We start from the raw sequence: 14,243 nt of genomic DNA, 5'->3' as shown, positions 1-14,243 counted from the left end.
ATTGTTAAAATGTCTATACCACTAAAAGCAACCTACTGATTTATTGATATCCCCATCAAAGTACCAATGGCATTTTTCAGAGAACAAAACACAACAATAACAAAAAAACCTAAAAAGTCATATGGGAACACAAAACACCCCAAATAACCAAAGAAGAACTGAGCAAAAAGAGCAATGCTGGAGGCACTGGTTCTTTGAAAAGATAAAGATTGACAACTCTTGGCCAAACTAACTAAAACAAAGAAAAAAGACTCAAATAAAATAAGAGACAAAAAGGGGGTATCACAAAACCTGATTTCAAAATGTACTACAGACACACAGTAACAAAACCCGCATAATACTGATATAAAAACAGACACACAGACCAGTGAAATAGAATAGAGGACCCAGAAATAAATTCATGTATATATAGCCTTGTGATTCTTGGCAAAGGTGCCAAAAATATGTTGGGGAAAAAATAGTCTCTAAAACAAATCATGTTAGGAAAACTGGATATCTACCTGTAGAAGACTAAAACTAGATTCCTATCTCTGACCATATATATATATATATATATATATATAAAAATCAACTCAAAATGGATCAAAGACCTTAATGAAAGACCTGGAACTTTGAATCTCTTAAGGGAAAACACTTCAAGATATTGACAAAGGCAATGACTTCCTGAATAGGACTCTCATAGCTCAGGAAATAAAAGCAAGAATTGACAAACAAGGTTACATCAAATTAAAAGGCTCTGCACAGCAGAAGAAACAATATAGTTAAAGAGACAGTCTATTTAATGGGAGAAAAATCTTTGCCAGCTACTCATGGCAGAGGACTATTATCTAGAATATATAAAGAACTCAAAAAACAACAAAAAACAAGTAATCCAATTAAAATGGACAAATGATCTGAACAGACCTTTCTCAAAAGTAGTATAAAAATACAATAAATACATGAAAAATGTTCAACAACTCAGCCATCAGGGAAATGCAAATCAAAATTCTAATTACATCTTACCCCAGCCAGAATGCCTCTCACCAAAACAAAAACAAATAAAAAATAATAAATACTGGCAAGGTTCTGGAGAAAAACCCAGAATAGTATTGGCAGAATAGTATTCGGCCATAAAAATGAAACTGTCATTTGCAGGAAAAAAGAGGTCACTATGTTAAGTAAAATAAACCAGACACAGAAACATAGGCATCACATGTTTTCTCTTACACATGAAAACCTTTAAAAAAGAAAGTCCTGAGAGTAGAAGAGTAACTATCAGGGGAAGAAGAAGGGGAGGGTAAAATAAGGTAGTAGGGAAGATGGATATGATTAAAACATGATATATGTATATATGGAAACATCACAGTAAAATTCATTAATTTGTACAATTAATGAGTTAATTTTTATAATAAATAAAAAGAAAAAATTACCTTTGTCAAGCTTTATTTGTGTGAAAAAAAGTAATCCATACATTATTTTTCTAGATAAGTTTACTTTCAAAAATAATTTATAAAAAATATCCTTCCTTCACGGACACAAACCCAAATAAATACAATTTTCTAATACTAGAAAAAGGTGCCAAAAATATGCAATGGAGAAAAGATAGCCTCTTCAACAAACGGTGCTGGGAAAACTGGAACAGAATGCAACAGAATGAAACTAAATCCCTATCTCTCACCCTGCACAAAACTCAACTCACAATGGATCAAGGACCTTGAAATCAGACCAGAGACCCTGCATCTTATAGAAGAAAAAGTAGGTCCAAATATTCACCTTGTTGGCTTAGGATCAGACTTCCTTAACAGGACTCCCATAGCACAAGAAATCAAAGCAAGAATCAATAACTGGGATAGATTCAAACTAAAAAGCTTTCTCTCAGAAAAGGAAATTATCAGCAATGCGAAGAGAGAGCCTACAGAGTGGGAGAAAATCTTTGCCACTCATACTTCAGATAAAGCACTAATTTCCAGAATATATAAAAAACTCAAAAAACTCTACACCAAGAATACAAATAACCCAATCAACAAATGGGCTAAGGATATGAACAGACACTTCACAGAAGAAGATCTACAAGCATTCAACAAACATATGAAAAAATGCTGACCATCTTTAGTAATAAGAGAAATGCAAATCAAAACTACCCTAAGATTCCATCTCACTCCAATTAGAATGGTGATTATCAAGAATACAAGCAACAGTGGGTGTTGGAGAGGATGTGGGGAAAAAGGTACACTCATACATTGCTGGTGGGGCTGCAAATCAGTGCAGCCACTCTGGAAAGCAGTGTGGAGATTCCTTAGAAAACTTGGAATGGACCTACCATTTGACCCAGCTATCCCACTCCTCGGCCTATACCCAAAGGACTTAAAATCAGCATACTACAGAGATACAGCCACACCAATGTTCATAGCTGCTCAATTCACAATAGCCAGACTGTGGAACCAACCTAAATGCCCTTCAATTGATGAATGGATAAAGAAACTGTGGTGTATATATATATATATATATATATATATATATATATATACACACAATGGAATATTACTCAGCTATAAAGAATAATAAAATTATGGCATTTGCAGGCAAATGGATGAAATTGGAGAATATCATGTTAAGTGAGATAAGCCAATCTCAAAAATCCAAAAGACAAATGATCTCACTGATAAGCCAATGATGACACGTAATGGGGGGTGGGAGGGGGGCAAGAATGGAGGAAGGAGGAACTGTATAGAGGGAAAAGAGAGGTGGGAGGGGTGGGGGGAAGGAAAAAAATAACGGAATGAATCAAACATCATTACTCTATGTAAATGTATGAATATGCAAATGGTATGCTGTTACTCCATGTACAAACAGAAACAACATGTATCCCATTTGTTTACAATAAAAATAAATTAAAAAAAAGAAATAAAATGTTTCCAACCAGTTTGAAATAAAATAAAATGTAATTACTAATGACATTTAAAAAAAAATAACCTTCCTTGCCAAATATAGTGGTGCACACCTGTAATCCCAGAGGCTCGGGAGGTTGAGGCAGAAGGATTGCAAGTTCAAAGCCAGTCTCAGGAAAAGTGAGGCACTAGCAACTCAGTGAGACTTTGTCTCTAAATAAAACACGAAATAGGGCTGGGGATGTGGCTCAGTGGTGGAGTGTCCCTGAGTTTAATCCCTGGTACAAAAAAAAAAAATTCCTTATAATAATAATGGATGTTTTTTGTTAAAATGTATAGAATATATATTTTGTAGAAGGAAGTACATCTAACCTTGTAATTTTGCTTCAATTCCATCTTTGTTCAATCCAGATGTAAAACCTGTATAAGTCATGAAAATTTATAAAATAAAATAAAATAAAATGGGTTTAATTCATCTTTATAGGCTCAATTTATACTCCACTTAACTAGAAAAGAGTATCTAATTAAATCTTATATAGGAAAAAAGAAAACAGCTTAATAAGTTCAAACAAGGCTTAAATATTTATAGAATACAACCACTATTTTGAAATCCTTTTATATCAATTGGCTCTCTTTTGCTTATTATGTTATATAAAAGCGACCAGGAATATTATATTTTAAAAAGAATGATGGGAACAGATTTCTAATGCTTCATGAATAATAAATTTCTGTCAAGTGATGAATATTTTCTAGTCAACTTTCATTATAAAATGCATGTGCCTATGAAAAAATGTTTGGTAATACTACAATTTTAGAAAACTGCTATGTACTGAAGTTGAAACTACACATACTCTATAATAGTAATTTCTCTTAGGCATATATGTATACAAGGGTATCAAAGGACATATGACAAAGTTCACAGCAACATTATTTAAGTAAGAATTTTCTTTTATCAAAAGATTCCTTAAGAAAGTGAAAAGTTGCTGGGCATGGTGGTGCACGCCTGTGATCCCAGTGGCTCAGGAGGCTGAGGTAGGAGAATGGCAAGTTCAAAGCCAGCCTCAGCAACAGTGAGGCCCTAAGCAACTCAGTAAGACCCTGTCTTTAAATAAAATACAAAATAGGGCTGGGGATGTGGCTCAGTGGTGGAGTGCCCCTGAGTTCAATCTCCAGTACCCACCCCAAAATAAGAAAGTGAAAAGTCAAGCATGACTGTGAGAAGAGATTTAATACATTTATTTGACAAATAATTCATCCAGAGTCTATCAAGAACTCCTATATATTAATCATAAAAATGGATGAAAGAGTTGAATGGGCATTTCATAAAATAGCATATCCAAATGACCAAGAAGCATATGAAAAATTTCCTCATGCTAATATTCATCATGAAAACACAAAATAAAATCACAAAGAAACCACTACACCTATACACACACACACACACACACACACACACACACACAAGAACGGCTAAAATAAAACCAATCATTGACAAGGATATAAAGAAGGATGTAAAGCAACTAGATTTTTTTTTTTTTTTGGTAGTGCTAGGGATTCAACCCAAGGCCTCCAGGTTCTTCTGCTTGTTAGATAACTGCTCTACCACTGAGCTACCCCTCCAGGTTCTGTTTTCTTTTGAGGTGGGTGGGGTCTTACTATGTTGCCCCAGCTGTTCCTGAACTACTAGGCTCAAGTGATATTCATGCATTAGCTCTCATTGTAGCTGGGATTACAGACTCGCTTCACCTAGCTAGATTTAGAATTCTTGCATGTGGTTGGTGAAAGTATAAATTGGCTAAACTACTTCAGAAAATTACTGTATTTGAGGGTATCTACTAAAGCTAAACATGGGTTAATAAGCCTACCTGATTTTTTTTTTTATATATTTTATTTTATTTATTATTTTTTTTTATTGTAAACAAATGGGATACTTATTCCCAAGTATATACTTGAGAAAAATGAATGTCTTATCCATCAAAAGATACATACAACAATATTCATGGTAGTTTTATTCATTATAGTAAAAAATTGAAAATGACCCATATGCCCTTCAAAAAGAAAACAGATGCTTAAATTGTGGTATATTCATACAACTGGATACTGCATAACAACAACAAAGTGCAAATGACTACTAAAAATCCAATAATATGTATAAATTTCATAATATGTTGAGCAAAAGAAACTAGAGATAAAAAGAGTAAATGCCATATATATGCATATACACACATATGCCTACATTTATATGAAGTTCAAGAATAGGTAAAACTAACATGTGGTGACAGAACAGCATTTACTTCTGGGTGGGTAGAAACTGACAGTAAATGGGCATGAGGGAACTTCTGAGAAATTTTCTGTATCTTGATCTGGGTTGTGTGTGTGTATATATGTAGGTGTACACATAAAATTTCACTGACATTTATACTAAAGATTTGTACAATTTATTGTGTATAAGTAATAACTCAATATGAAAAAGGAATTGCAATATATATTTATAAATTTTTAAAAAAATAACGGCAAAAATAAAATTATAATGAGAAGGAAGAAATGTAAATTAAAGCATATCATTATTCACACATAATATTGTTAAAAATACACTACTATATACCCTCAAGATAAGGCTGAAAAAACAGAAGGAATATGGTACTTTTAAACACTGCTGTAGCTATGAAAATTGAAAAACAGTCACAAATTCAGAATAAGAAAATAGCTGAACACTAAGTACAGGAAAAAATACCTTCAATATTTTAAATTACTTTAGGCATTTTTGCTATTTCTACTGGAATTGAACTTTTTCTACTACATCTGTTTTTAATGGCATTGATTTCAAAGCTTATTAAAAGACTAGAAGTAAAACAGATAGTTTTCTCACTTTTTTCTATTTTTGCTTCTAAACATATTTATAATGCTGTTACCTTTTATTACCTTTTAGTTTCTGGAATCTATTCTGTAACTTATTAGTCTAAACAGAGACACAGCAGGATTTTAAAAAGTGCTACTTTTCTAGGTCAAAGTAACAAACCATAATGAGATGGGTTTTTCAAGGCTCTGATATAAAGCAAGGTTGATCGTATCCATTCCAAAGCAATATTCACATCTGTGATGGTATGCAACACTATCTCTGCATTTAAATGTTCAATAAGATGTCTGTGCAAACTAATGGGGAGAAAAAACACCTCTGCATTACTAATATTCATTTCAATGCCATAAGTCTTACTTTTAAAAGTTTAATAATATATAATACACTCATTGCTACTTTAATAATTCATTAAAGACAATTTAATTTCAAAAAATGTAAGAAAATCTTAAGTCAATTCAACTTCTAAAAATTTTGACATTTCTCTTTACTTCATAGCTCTAGAAGGCAAATTATTGCTTAAGAAAATGTATATGTGTATATGGGGGGGGGTGAATTCTATTCTATTTTCCCCAAGAGAAAATATATCAAATACTCTACTAAAAGGTCTCAGATTAAAGCAGTGTGAAGATTCCTTAGAAAACTTGGAATGGACCTAACATTTGACCCAGCTATCCCACTCCTTGGCCTATACCCAAAGGATTTAAAAATCAGCATACTACAGCATACATACAGCCACATCAATGTTCATAGTTGCTCAATTCACAATAGCCAGATTGTGGAACCAACCTAAATGCCCTTCAATTGACGAATGGATAAAGAAACTGTGGTATATATATACCATGGAATATTACTCAGCCATAAAAAATAATAAAATTATGGCATTTGTAGGCAAATGGATGAAATTGAAGAATATCATGCTAAGTGAGATAAGTCAATCTCAAAAAACCAAAGGACGAATGATCTTGCTGATAAGGGGATGATGACACATAATGGGGGGTGGGAACGGGGCAAGAATGGAGGAAGGAGGGACTATATAGAGGGAAAAGAGGAGTGGGAGGGGTGGGGGGGAAGGAAAAAAATAACAGAATGAATCAAAAACTATTACCCTAGGTAAATTATGATTACACAAATGGTATGCCTCTATTTCATGTACAAACAGAGAAATAAGATGTATCCCATTTAATAAATAATTTTATTTTAATAAAAATAAATTTTGAAAATCTGATTGTCTCTCTTTTATTATAAATTAAAATTTTAAAGATATAAAAATATTTCCCCTCTTACAAAAAAATTAGTAATTATAAATGTATATAATTTAATATGTAAATTATGATAATTAGTAAGACCTTACTACAAATTAGGTGTTTTATAACAAGGATACATGCTACCACATGCTAATAAACATCACTGAATAAAATTATTGCTTCCTTTTTACAAAAACTGTTAAATTCCTTAAAGTTACACAAACATTCCAGTTAAATTATTGAAAATTTTCTGAAAAATGGCCTTGAAATATCTCTAAAAATTTCCTTTTAATATATTAAAAGAAAAAAATTATATTAGCATTATTATCTTTTTGGAATTTTTTTGTATTACCTGCTTTCTACAGTGTCACTACAAGCTAACATCTGAATGTACTTCTCTCTTGTATTTAACCGAGTCATAATAACTGCTGTAGCTGTTGAGTCAAACTAAAAATAAACAAACACCACATAGGTAAATTTGGTAAAAAAAAGAACATATCATGGCACCAGTTCTTTTCAATAATTCAAGACTTTAAATTAAACATCTCCTTACCCCCTTGTCTTAAATAACAAGTCAAAAGGCCTAAAAAATGCTTCTGAATTTGAAAGTTAAATTTAATTTTAAAACCTTCCAAGAGTATGAATGTAAATATCACTTTTGTTTCAATGTAACAAAATTTTGGCAATGTTAAAATCAAAGCAAACTGGTAACTAGGTAAAAGTTTTAAGATTTGATGTAGTTTATACATAATCTGATTTATCCTGTACAATTAAAAATATGTATAACATAATATTTTGACATTCTTTGTAAAGAGATTCTTCCTGAATGTTGCCTTAGTACCAATATGAATGACTTCTTCATTCAAGTATTTGTCACAATAGGGTAAGTTCTGAAATATATATAAGCTGACTTTTAATTGTTACAATGCCTGGGGACACTATTGGTATTTATTGTTAGAACCCAGGAATGTTCTATAAAGCACATGACAACCCTACAGAATGGAAAATTGGTTCCGATTAAAAGCATCTCTAGATTCAGAATAAAAACAAAACAAAACTCAAAAAACTCAAAACCAAAAATCCTTTAATAGTATATTAATTCAAAAATCCATCCCTTCATTAAGCAGTGGGAATTTATAGAGACTGGGAGTTTGGGGAGGGGTATGATATATCCCAGTTAGTGAGGGTTGTTTTATTTCTATTCTTTCATTACAGTAGATTTTTTTGAGTTACATTACTTTAAACTTTATTTAATTATGAAGAACTAACTAAAAAAAGGACACAAGAGTTTTTATTTTTGCCATGTCTTTAATACAAGTTTTGACAAGTAAAATTACTGTTACTTACTTGAGGACGTCCAGCTCTACCAATCATTTGTAGAATATCTGTTTCACTGTATTCTTCAAACATCCCTCCAGCATAATGCATTGTAGATTTTATGACTACTAGGTGAGCAGGCAAGTTTACTCCCATAGCTAAAGTACTGGTAGTAACTGCATCAGATTAAGGAATATTAATCTCAAGCCTTATAACTTTTTTCATGCCAGAAAGACATTTTCTTATTAAAAAAAAACATTGTTATAAATGCAATGACTCATTCGTAAAAAAAAATTCAGAGGAAGAAAAACATAAAATTTTAATCTAAACTAATAACACATCCTAAAATAAAAAAAAAATTAAGCTTTTACTTTTCAAGTTACACTACATTCAATAACATGATAAAAAAATAAAAACACTGTCAAGAGTTTACCACATGTACATACATAGGTAGTTACATAATTTGAGCTTCTTAGAAGAAAATCAGAAACAAAACATAGTATTTAAGTTTTTACTTTTTTCTCTTAAAAATAATTTTCCATAATAATTTAGAATATGCATAAGAAATACATACTTACAAAGAACTGGTAGATCTCCAGTAGTGAAAGCTCCTTCAACTACTTTTCTATCTGACAGCTCCATACCAGCATGATGATAAGCAACTCCATGAATTAGGATATCTAAATAAAAATATGACACCTGTCAGTCACTGTTAATATTTCATCAATTGACTCATTTTATCTATATTTGAAAATATTATTCAAAATTATGTCTAAACCTACCTCTCAGTTTTGAATCTCTTATGGAATAGGCACACTTCTGTAACCTATTTAAAGATACCACAAAATTACTGAGTTATGCCTAGCAACATCAGAAAATTCTGAAAAAGTTTTTTAATTATTTTGAAACTTTCAAATATAAACAGGGTTTTCATAATATCTGAAAAGTATCTTTAAAAAGAATGTATGATTTCACGAATGGTATGAATCTACATCGTGTACAACCATAGAAACGAAATGATGTGCCCCATTTGTGTACAATGAATCAAAATGCAGTCTGTAAAAAATTAAAAAATAATTAAATTTTTAAAAAATAGAATACATAACATTCATGTTTAGAAGTCCCTAATTTCTTAGCTAAAATACTACAGTTCACTTTCAAACCCAGAATTTAGAAAACTTGCTTTTCTACAGGGGAAAAAAAAAACATTACATTTATTGTGTTCATGGATAAGAATATGAAAGCCTATATTCATATATGCCTAAAATATTTTTATAAGAAATAACAAGTTTTAAAATTCTGCTATATTACCAATAAGTTTAAACCAAAACAGGCTGAAATTAAAAAAAAATATTTTTTATTGTGCTCTGAGATATGGCATGGAAAGAGAACCAGGGAAACATTACAAGACAATAAAGTTCCTTGATAATTTAAAAAGGAATTCTTATACTTTCAAAGATTTTGGAAGTTGGTAGGCTTGTTTCTTGAGCATGTCTAAGATCCCCCAAACTGGTATTTTTCCATTTTCTTGTTGCAGATATGACAGCAGGAAACATTATTTGATATACTCATGATTGTTTTTAAAGAATTCACAATGGAATGAAGAGAAGTCAAGTGAAAGGGCAAGATACTATTAAGTCTAAACTTTTTTCTATAATACACAGGTATAACAGAAATGTTGCCTAATTTAATTATCACAGTAATATAAGAAAGGTGATCCCATATATTGAAACCTGATTAAGAAATTGAAGCTGATGGGCTGAGGATTTAGCTTGGTGATAGAGCACTTGCCTAGCATAAGTGAGGCCCTGGGTTTGATTCATAGCACCATTAAAAAAAAGAAGAAGAAAAAGTAAGAGGAGGAGGAAGAGGAGGAGAGAAAGAAAAAGAAGGAAGGAAGGAATAAATTGAATCGCAGAGAAGTAATATGCCTAATTTCTAACAACTAGAAAAAGTGGTAGTACTATAATTCAAATTTGGGTCTCTACCTTCATGCTGTTTCTTATACTAGCACTTTATTGACAAAAACCCAAGAATTTTAAAAAGGGATAAAGAAAGAGGGACAAAGAATGAAGAAAGAAAAAAAGAGGTGAAAGAAAGAGAAATTTTCCTTGAGTAGCTAGGCAAAAGTGGGAAATGATAAAGGAATTACTACATATGTCTCTGTTCAAGAAAACGATTATCTGAAATAAAATTGACTAATCTGTGCATGATCAGGGAAAAACAGAAAGGATGGAATACAAATTGGTTTTAAGGGAACTTACAGCTTACATATTTTAGTCTTTTACTCATACAAATTCAGCTCAAAAATGTTAATTATTAGGTATTCACCTTAGGAGGTCAGATAACTAATCTATAGGAATGATTCTATCATTGTGCAAAGAATTCCATATTCCTCTCAAAGTACTTTCAGAGTTAGTTTGTAAGAAAATAAGCCTTATTACTTGATAGTTACATCTTATTTTTGACTCCAAGTGACATGGTCCAACTTGATCACCCAGTTTATTCTTACTAAAGAGAAAGCTCTAGAGTACTTAGAGCTACTTTGACTCTTTGCCTTCTATCTATACTCTTTTTAAAAAAATTCCAGTTTTACCCTTATTATTAGCTTAATGAAAAACAGTCAATCTTTCTGAAACCCATCTTTCTTTAAAAATATTTAGAAAATTAATAATCAAGAACATTATAAAGTATGGCTTGGTTTTATAACAATATATAGACATATTTTGTTTTTCAAATGTATAATACAGGAGAAAAAATTCTTTAATAACAGTTTAAAAGACCAGAGTACAGAAAAGTTGGTCATGTCAAGTAGGTTTAGAAGCCTTAGAAACATACGTAGGACCATACAGAGAAAGAGTCAAAAAGTGACGGGTTAAAGGGAAATTAATGTGAGCAACAATCTACACTAACTCAAAATGGCATTCCATTTCTTTTCACTTATGCTTTTCTCAGGAAATGAAGCAAAAGAAGAACATACAAGATAGGCAAATGAGATTCTATTCAACTGGCAATCATTCCAAATAAAAGACTGACTGTGATATATGATAAATATTATCTGGAGTGTAAAATCAAGAGGCAGTATCTTAGTTCATTTTCCAGGGCTATAATAAAATACACAAGGAAGGGTAATTTATAAAGAAAAGAAATTAGTTTGGTTCACAGTTCTGGAAGACCAAGAGCACAGTGTCAACATCTGTTTGACTTCTGGTAAAGTGCACAGGTTTCTCCATGCATGGTGAAAAAACAGAAGGGAAACAGGTGTGTGTTAAGACCACATGAGAGAGCAAGAGAGAGACAGAGCGGAGACTGGTCCACTTTATAACAATTCACAATAACTAATCCAGTCCTGCGAGAACTAACTCAATTCCTTGATACCTAATTCAGTCTCAAGAGAACTAACCCAGTTTGTTGATAAAAGTAATTAATCTATTCTTGAGGGTGATGCTTCCATAACCTACTCACATCCCGGTAGATTCCACCTTTAAAAGATCCCATCCCCCTCTCCATACCTTAAGACTAGAAACCAAGCTTCTTGCATATGAAGCTTTAAGGGAAAAACCATTTCCAAATCACACCAGGCAGGCAGAAAGAAGTCTATATTATTTGTTACCTTGTTAGCATTACTTTCACATTCTCCCTTTCTATCTCTCAGACCTCATGTATGTTTAAGTTATAAGCTCTTTATTGTTTTTTCTTAATCTCTACATTTTTATTATATTATGCCATAATCTTGCTTTGTTGATATATGTGTTAAGAGCACCAAACTATATACTTTGTACCTAGAGATTTGTGTGCGTGTGTGGCGGGGGAGTAGTATACCAGTAAACAAGGAGATCAGGTGAAATCTTTGAAACTAGCTATATTCGTAAATCCTTAATGGACTGAAATGGTCAAAGATCCATCTTTTAAGTAGCTAGGAAGTCAGAGAATGTCCAGAAAACCAAAGTGGTGTCCTGTAGGCTTGGTACATGTCATTGGTTGACAGGTGACAAGAAGCAGTGTAAAGGGACAGACTGGTAATTTGGAAGGTGACCTGACCCAAAAGCTGTTATTAATAAAAATGAAGCTAGGGCTGGGGCAGAGCACTTGCCTAGCATGTGTGAGGCACTGGGTTTGATCCTTAGTACCACATTAAAAAATTATCAAATAAAATAATAATAAGCTAATACTCATTAAGTAGTAGTCAGGTGCTAGTACTCTTCTAAGACCTGCCAAGATTCAGTGGTAAATACGATGAACATAAAGTTCCCCTTTCCTCAAGAAGGTTATAATCTAAGTAACAAAACAAATGTTACAAGAACAATTGAAGAAAAGGATATTTATTACAATTATAATAAATGCTATGAACAAAGTACAGGGTACCTATGAAAGTGAATAAAGGAAATTTGAAGATTACAGAAAACTGATATGAATGATATGACCTGAAGAATAAATAGTAGTTAGGTAAAACAATAACAAGAAAAGAAAACATGATGCAGGTCAGCCCTGGCTATAGCAGTTTGATATACTCACAGAACAGAGAAGCTAATATGGCTTGATTGTAATGAGCATTAAAAAAGCATGGTCAAGATGAGTCTGAAAATTAGTTAGGTATCACATTATACAGAGTACTACAAAATGTAAGATTTTATATTAATAATAAGACAGCTATTATCAGATATCTGGTAGGAAACTGACATATTCAGTTTTAAGCTCCATATCATGCTTCTTTTGAGAATTATATCTGGTAGTTATAATTACAGAAACAAATTAGCTTTGTCAGTCTGCAGACAGATTTGGCCCAGTACTCATCACTTTGGGTAGATAAAGATGAACATCTATAACACTGCAAAGTATTGATTTCTACAACTGTTTAATCAGATTTATTTTTGTACAGTATTAGTGACCTAAGTTATTTTGCTACCCATTTTTGTAAATCAAATGAAATTATAAAAGAGGATTCTGTCAGTATGTACTTATGTATATATGTTGTCCAAATAAAAATAATAAATGATAAAGATTGGGGGAAGAAAGAATGGGCCTCAGACAGAACCATCTAGAATGTCAGAATTTAAGAATTGGGTAGTATTATGGTTTGGATAGGAGATGTCCCCCCAAAGCTCCTGTGTTAATTCAGGAATGTTTAGAGGTAAAGTGAATTGTGAGAGCTGTAAACTAATCAGTCCATCCTAGTCTGAAAGGACTGACCAGGTGGTAACTGGGGTGTGGCAGGAGGAGATGGGTTACTCCAGGGCATGTCCTGGAAGGGTGCATCTTCTCTGTGGCCCCCTCCACCATCTCTCTCTTCTTCCTGACCCTACTATAAGCGGAGCAGCTTTTCGCTAATGGGCCCTTCTCCCATGATGTGCTGCCTCACCTTAGGTCCACAGCAATGAGTCAACTGTCTATAGACTGAGACCTCTGAAACTGTGAGCCCCAAATAAGTTTTTTCTCCTCTTGTCAGGTGTTTGGATCACAGCAATGAAAAAAAACCTAACTAAAAATGGTAGAAAAATGAAAAGGAGACTGAGAATCAGTGGCCTGCAAAGCAGGAAGAAAATTGGTAGAATATGATCATGAAAGAACAGAGTTCAGTGTGTTAAAACAAGGAAGAGAGGCTCATGAGAAATTACTTAGCAAGGTCAGCTTTAGTGAAAGATTAGAAAAGATGCTGAATTCAAAGTGAATGAAAAAATGAAGACAGCAATACAGATAATTTTATCTTTCAAGAAATTCAGTTGTGATGGGGGAATGTGTGAGGCACTGGGTTCAATTCTCAGCACCACATATAAATGAATAAAACAAAGGTCCATTAACAACTAAAACAAAAAATTTAAAAAAAGAAATTCAGTTATGAAATAAAGATAGAATCGCAGTTACACTAAGAGTCACTATCTTAATCCTCAAAATTACTATTATTCTTGTATTACAGATGAGGAACGGAGGCTTTGTCAAGTAACTTGCCCAAGGTTAAGG

General features: G+C 32.5%; 1 protein-coding gene across 1 annotated transcript in view; it reads right to left on the bottom strand.

Annotated features, from left to right (window-relative positions):
- The window catches only part of Hfm1 (helicase for meiosis 1), an 87,225-nt gene that overhangs the window by 48,138 nt on the left and 24,844 nt on the right, over nt 1-14,243 (bottom strand). The window contains exons 13-18 of the mRNA XM_047564451.1: nt 9,068-9,111; nt 8,864-8,965; nt 8,316-8,461; nt 7,321-7,415; nt 5,887-6,020; nt 3,240-3,287 (exon numbers count right to left, since the gene is read on the bottom strand). Of these exons, the coding sequence (XP_047420407.1) occupies nt 3,240-3,287; nt 5,887-6,020; nt 7,321-7,415; nt 8,316-8,461; nt 8,864-8,965; nt 9,068-9,111 (569 nt within the window). The remainder of the gene's footprint in view (nt 1-3,239; nt 3,288-5,886; nt 6,021-7,320; nt 7,416-8,315; nt 8,462-8,863; nt 8,966-9,067; nt 9,112-14,243) is intronic.

This window comes from Sciurus carolinensis, chromosome 1 (genome assembly GCF_902686445.1).
Source record: "Sciurus carolinensis chromosome 1, mSciCar1.2, whole genome shotgun sequence".
Classification (NCBI taxonomy): Eukaryota; Metazoa; Chordata; class Mammalia; order Rodentia; family Sciuridae; genus Sciurus; species Sciurus carolinensis.
This window is presented reverse-complemented; position numbering and strand designations above follow the sequence as displayed.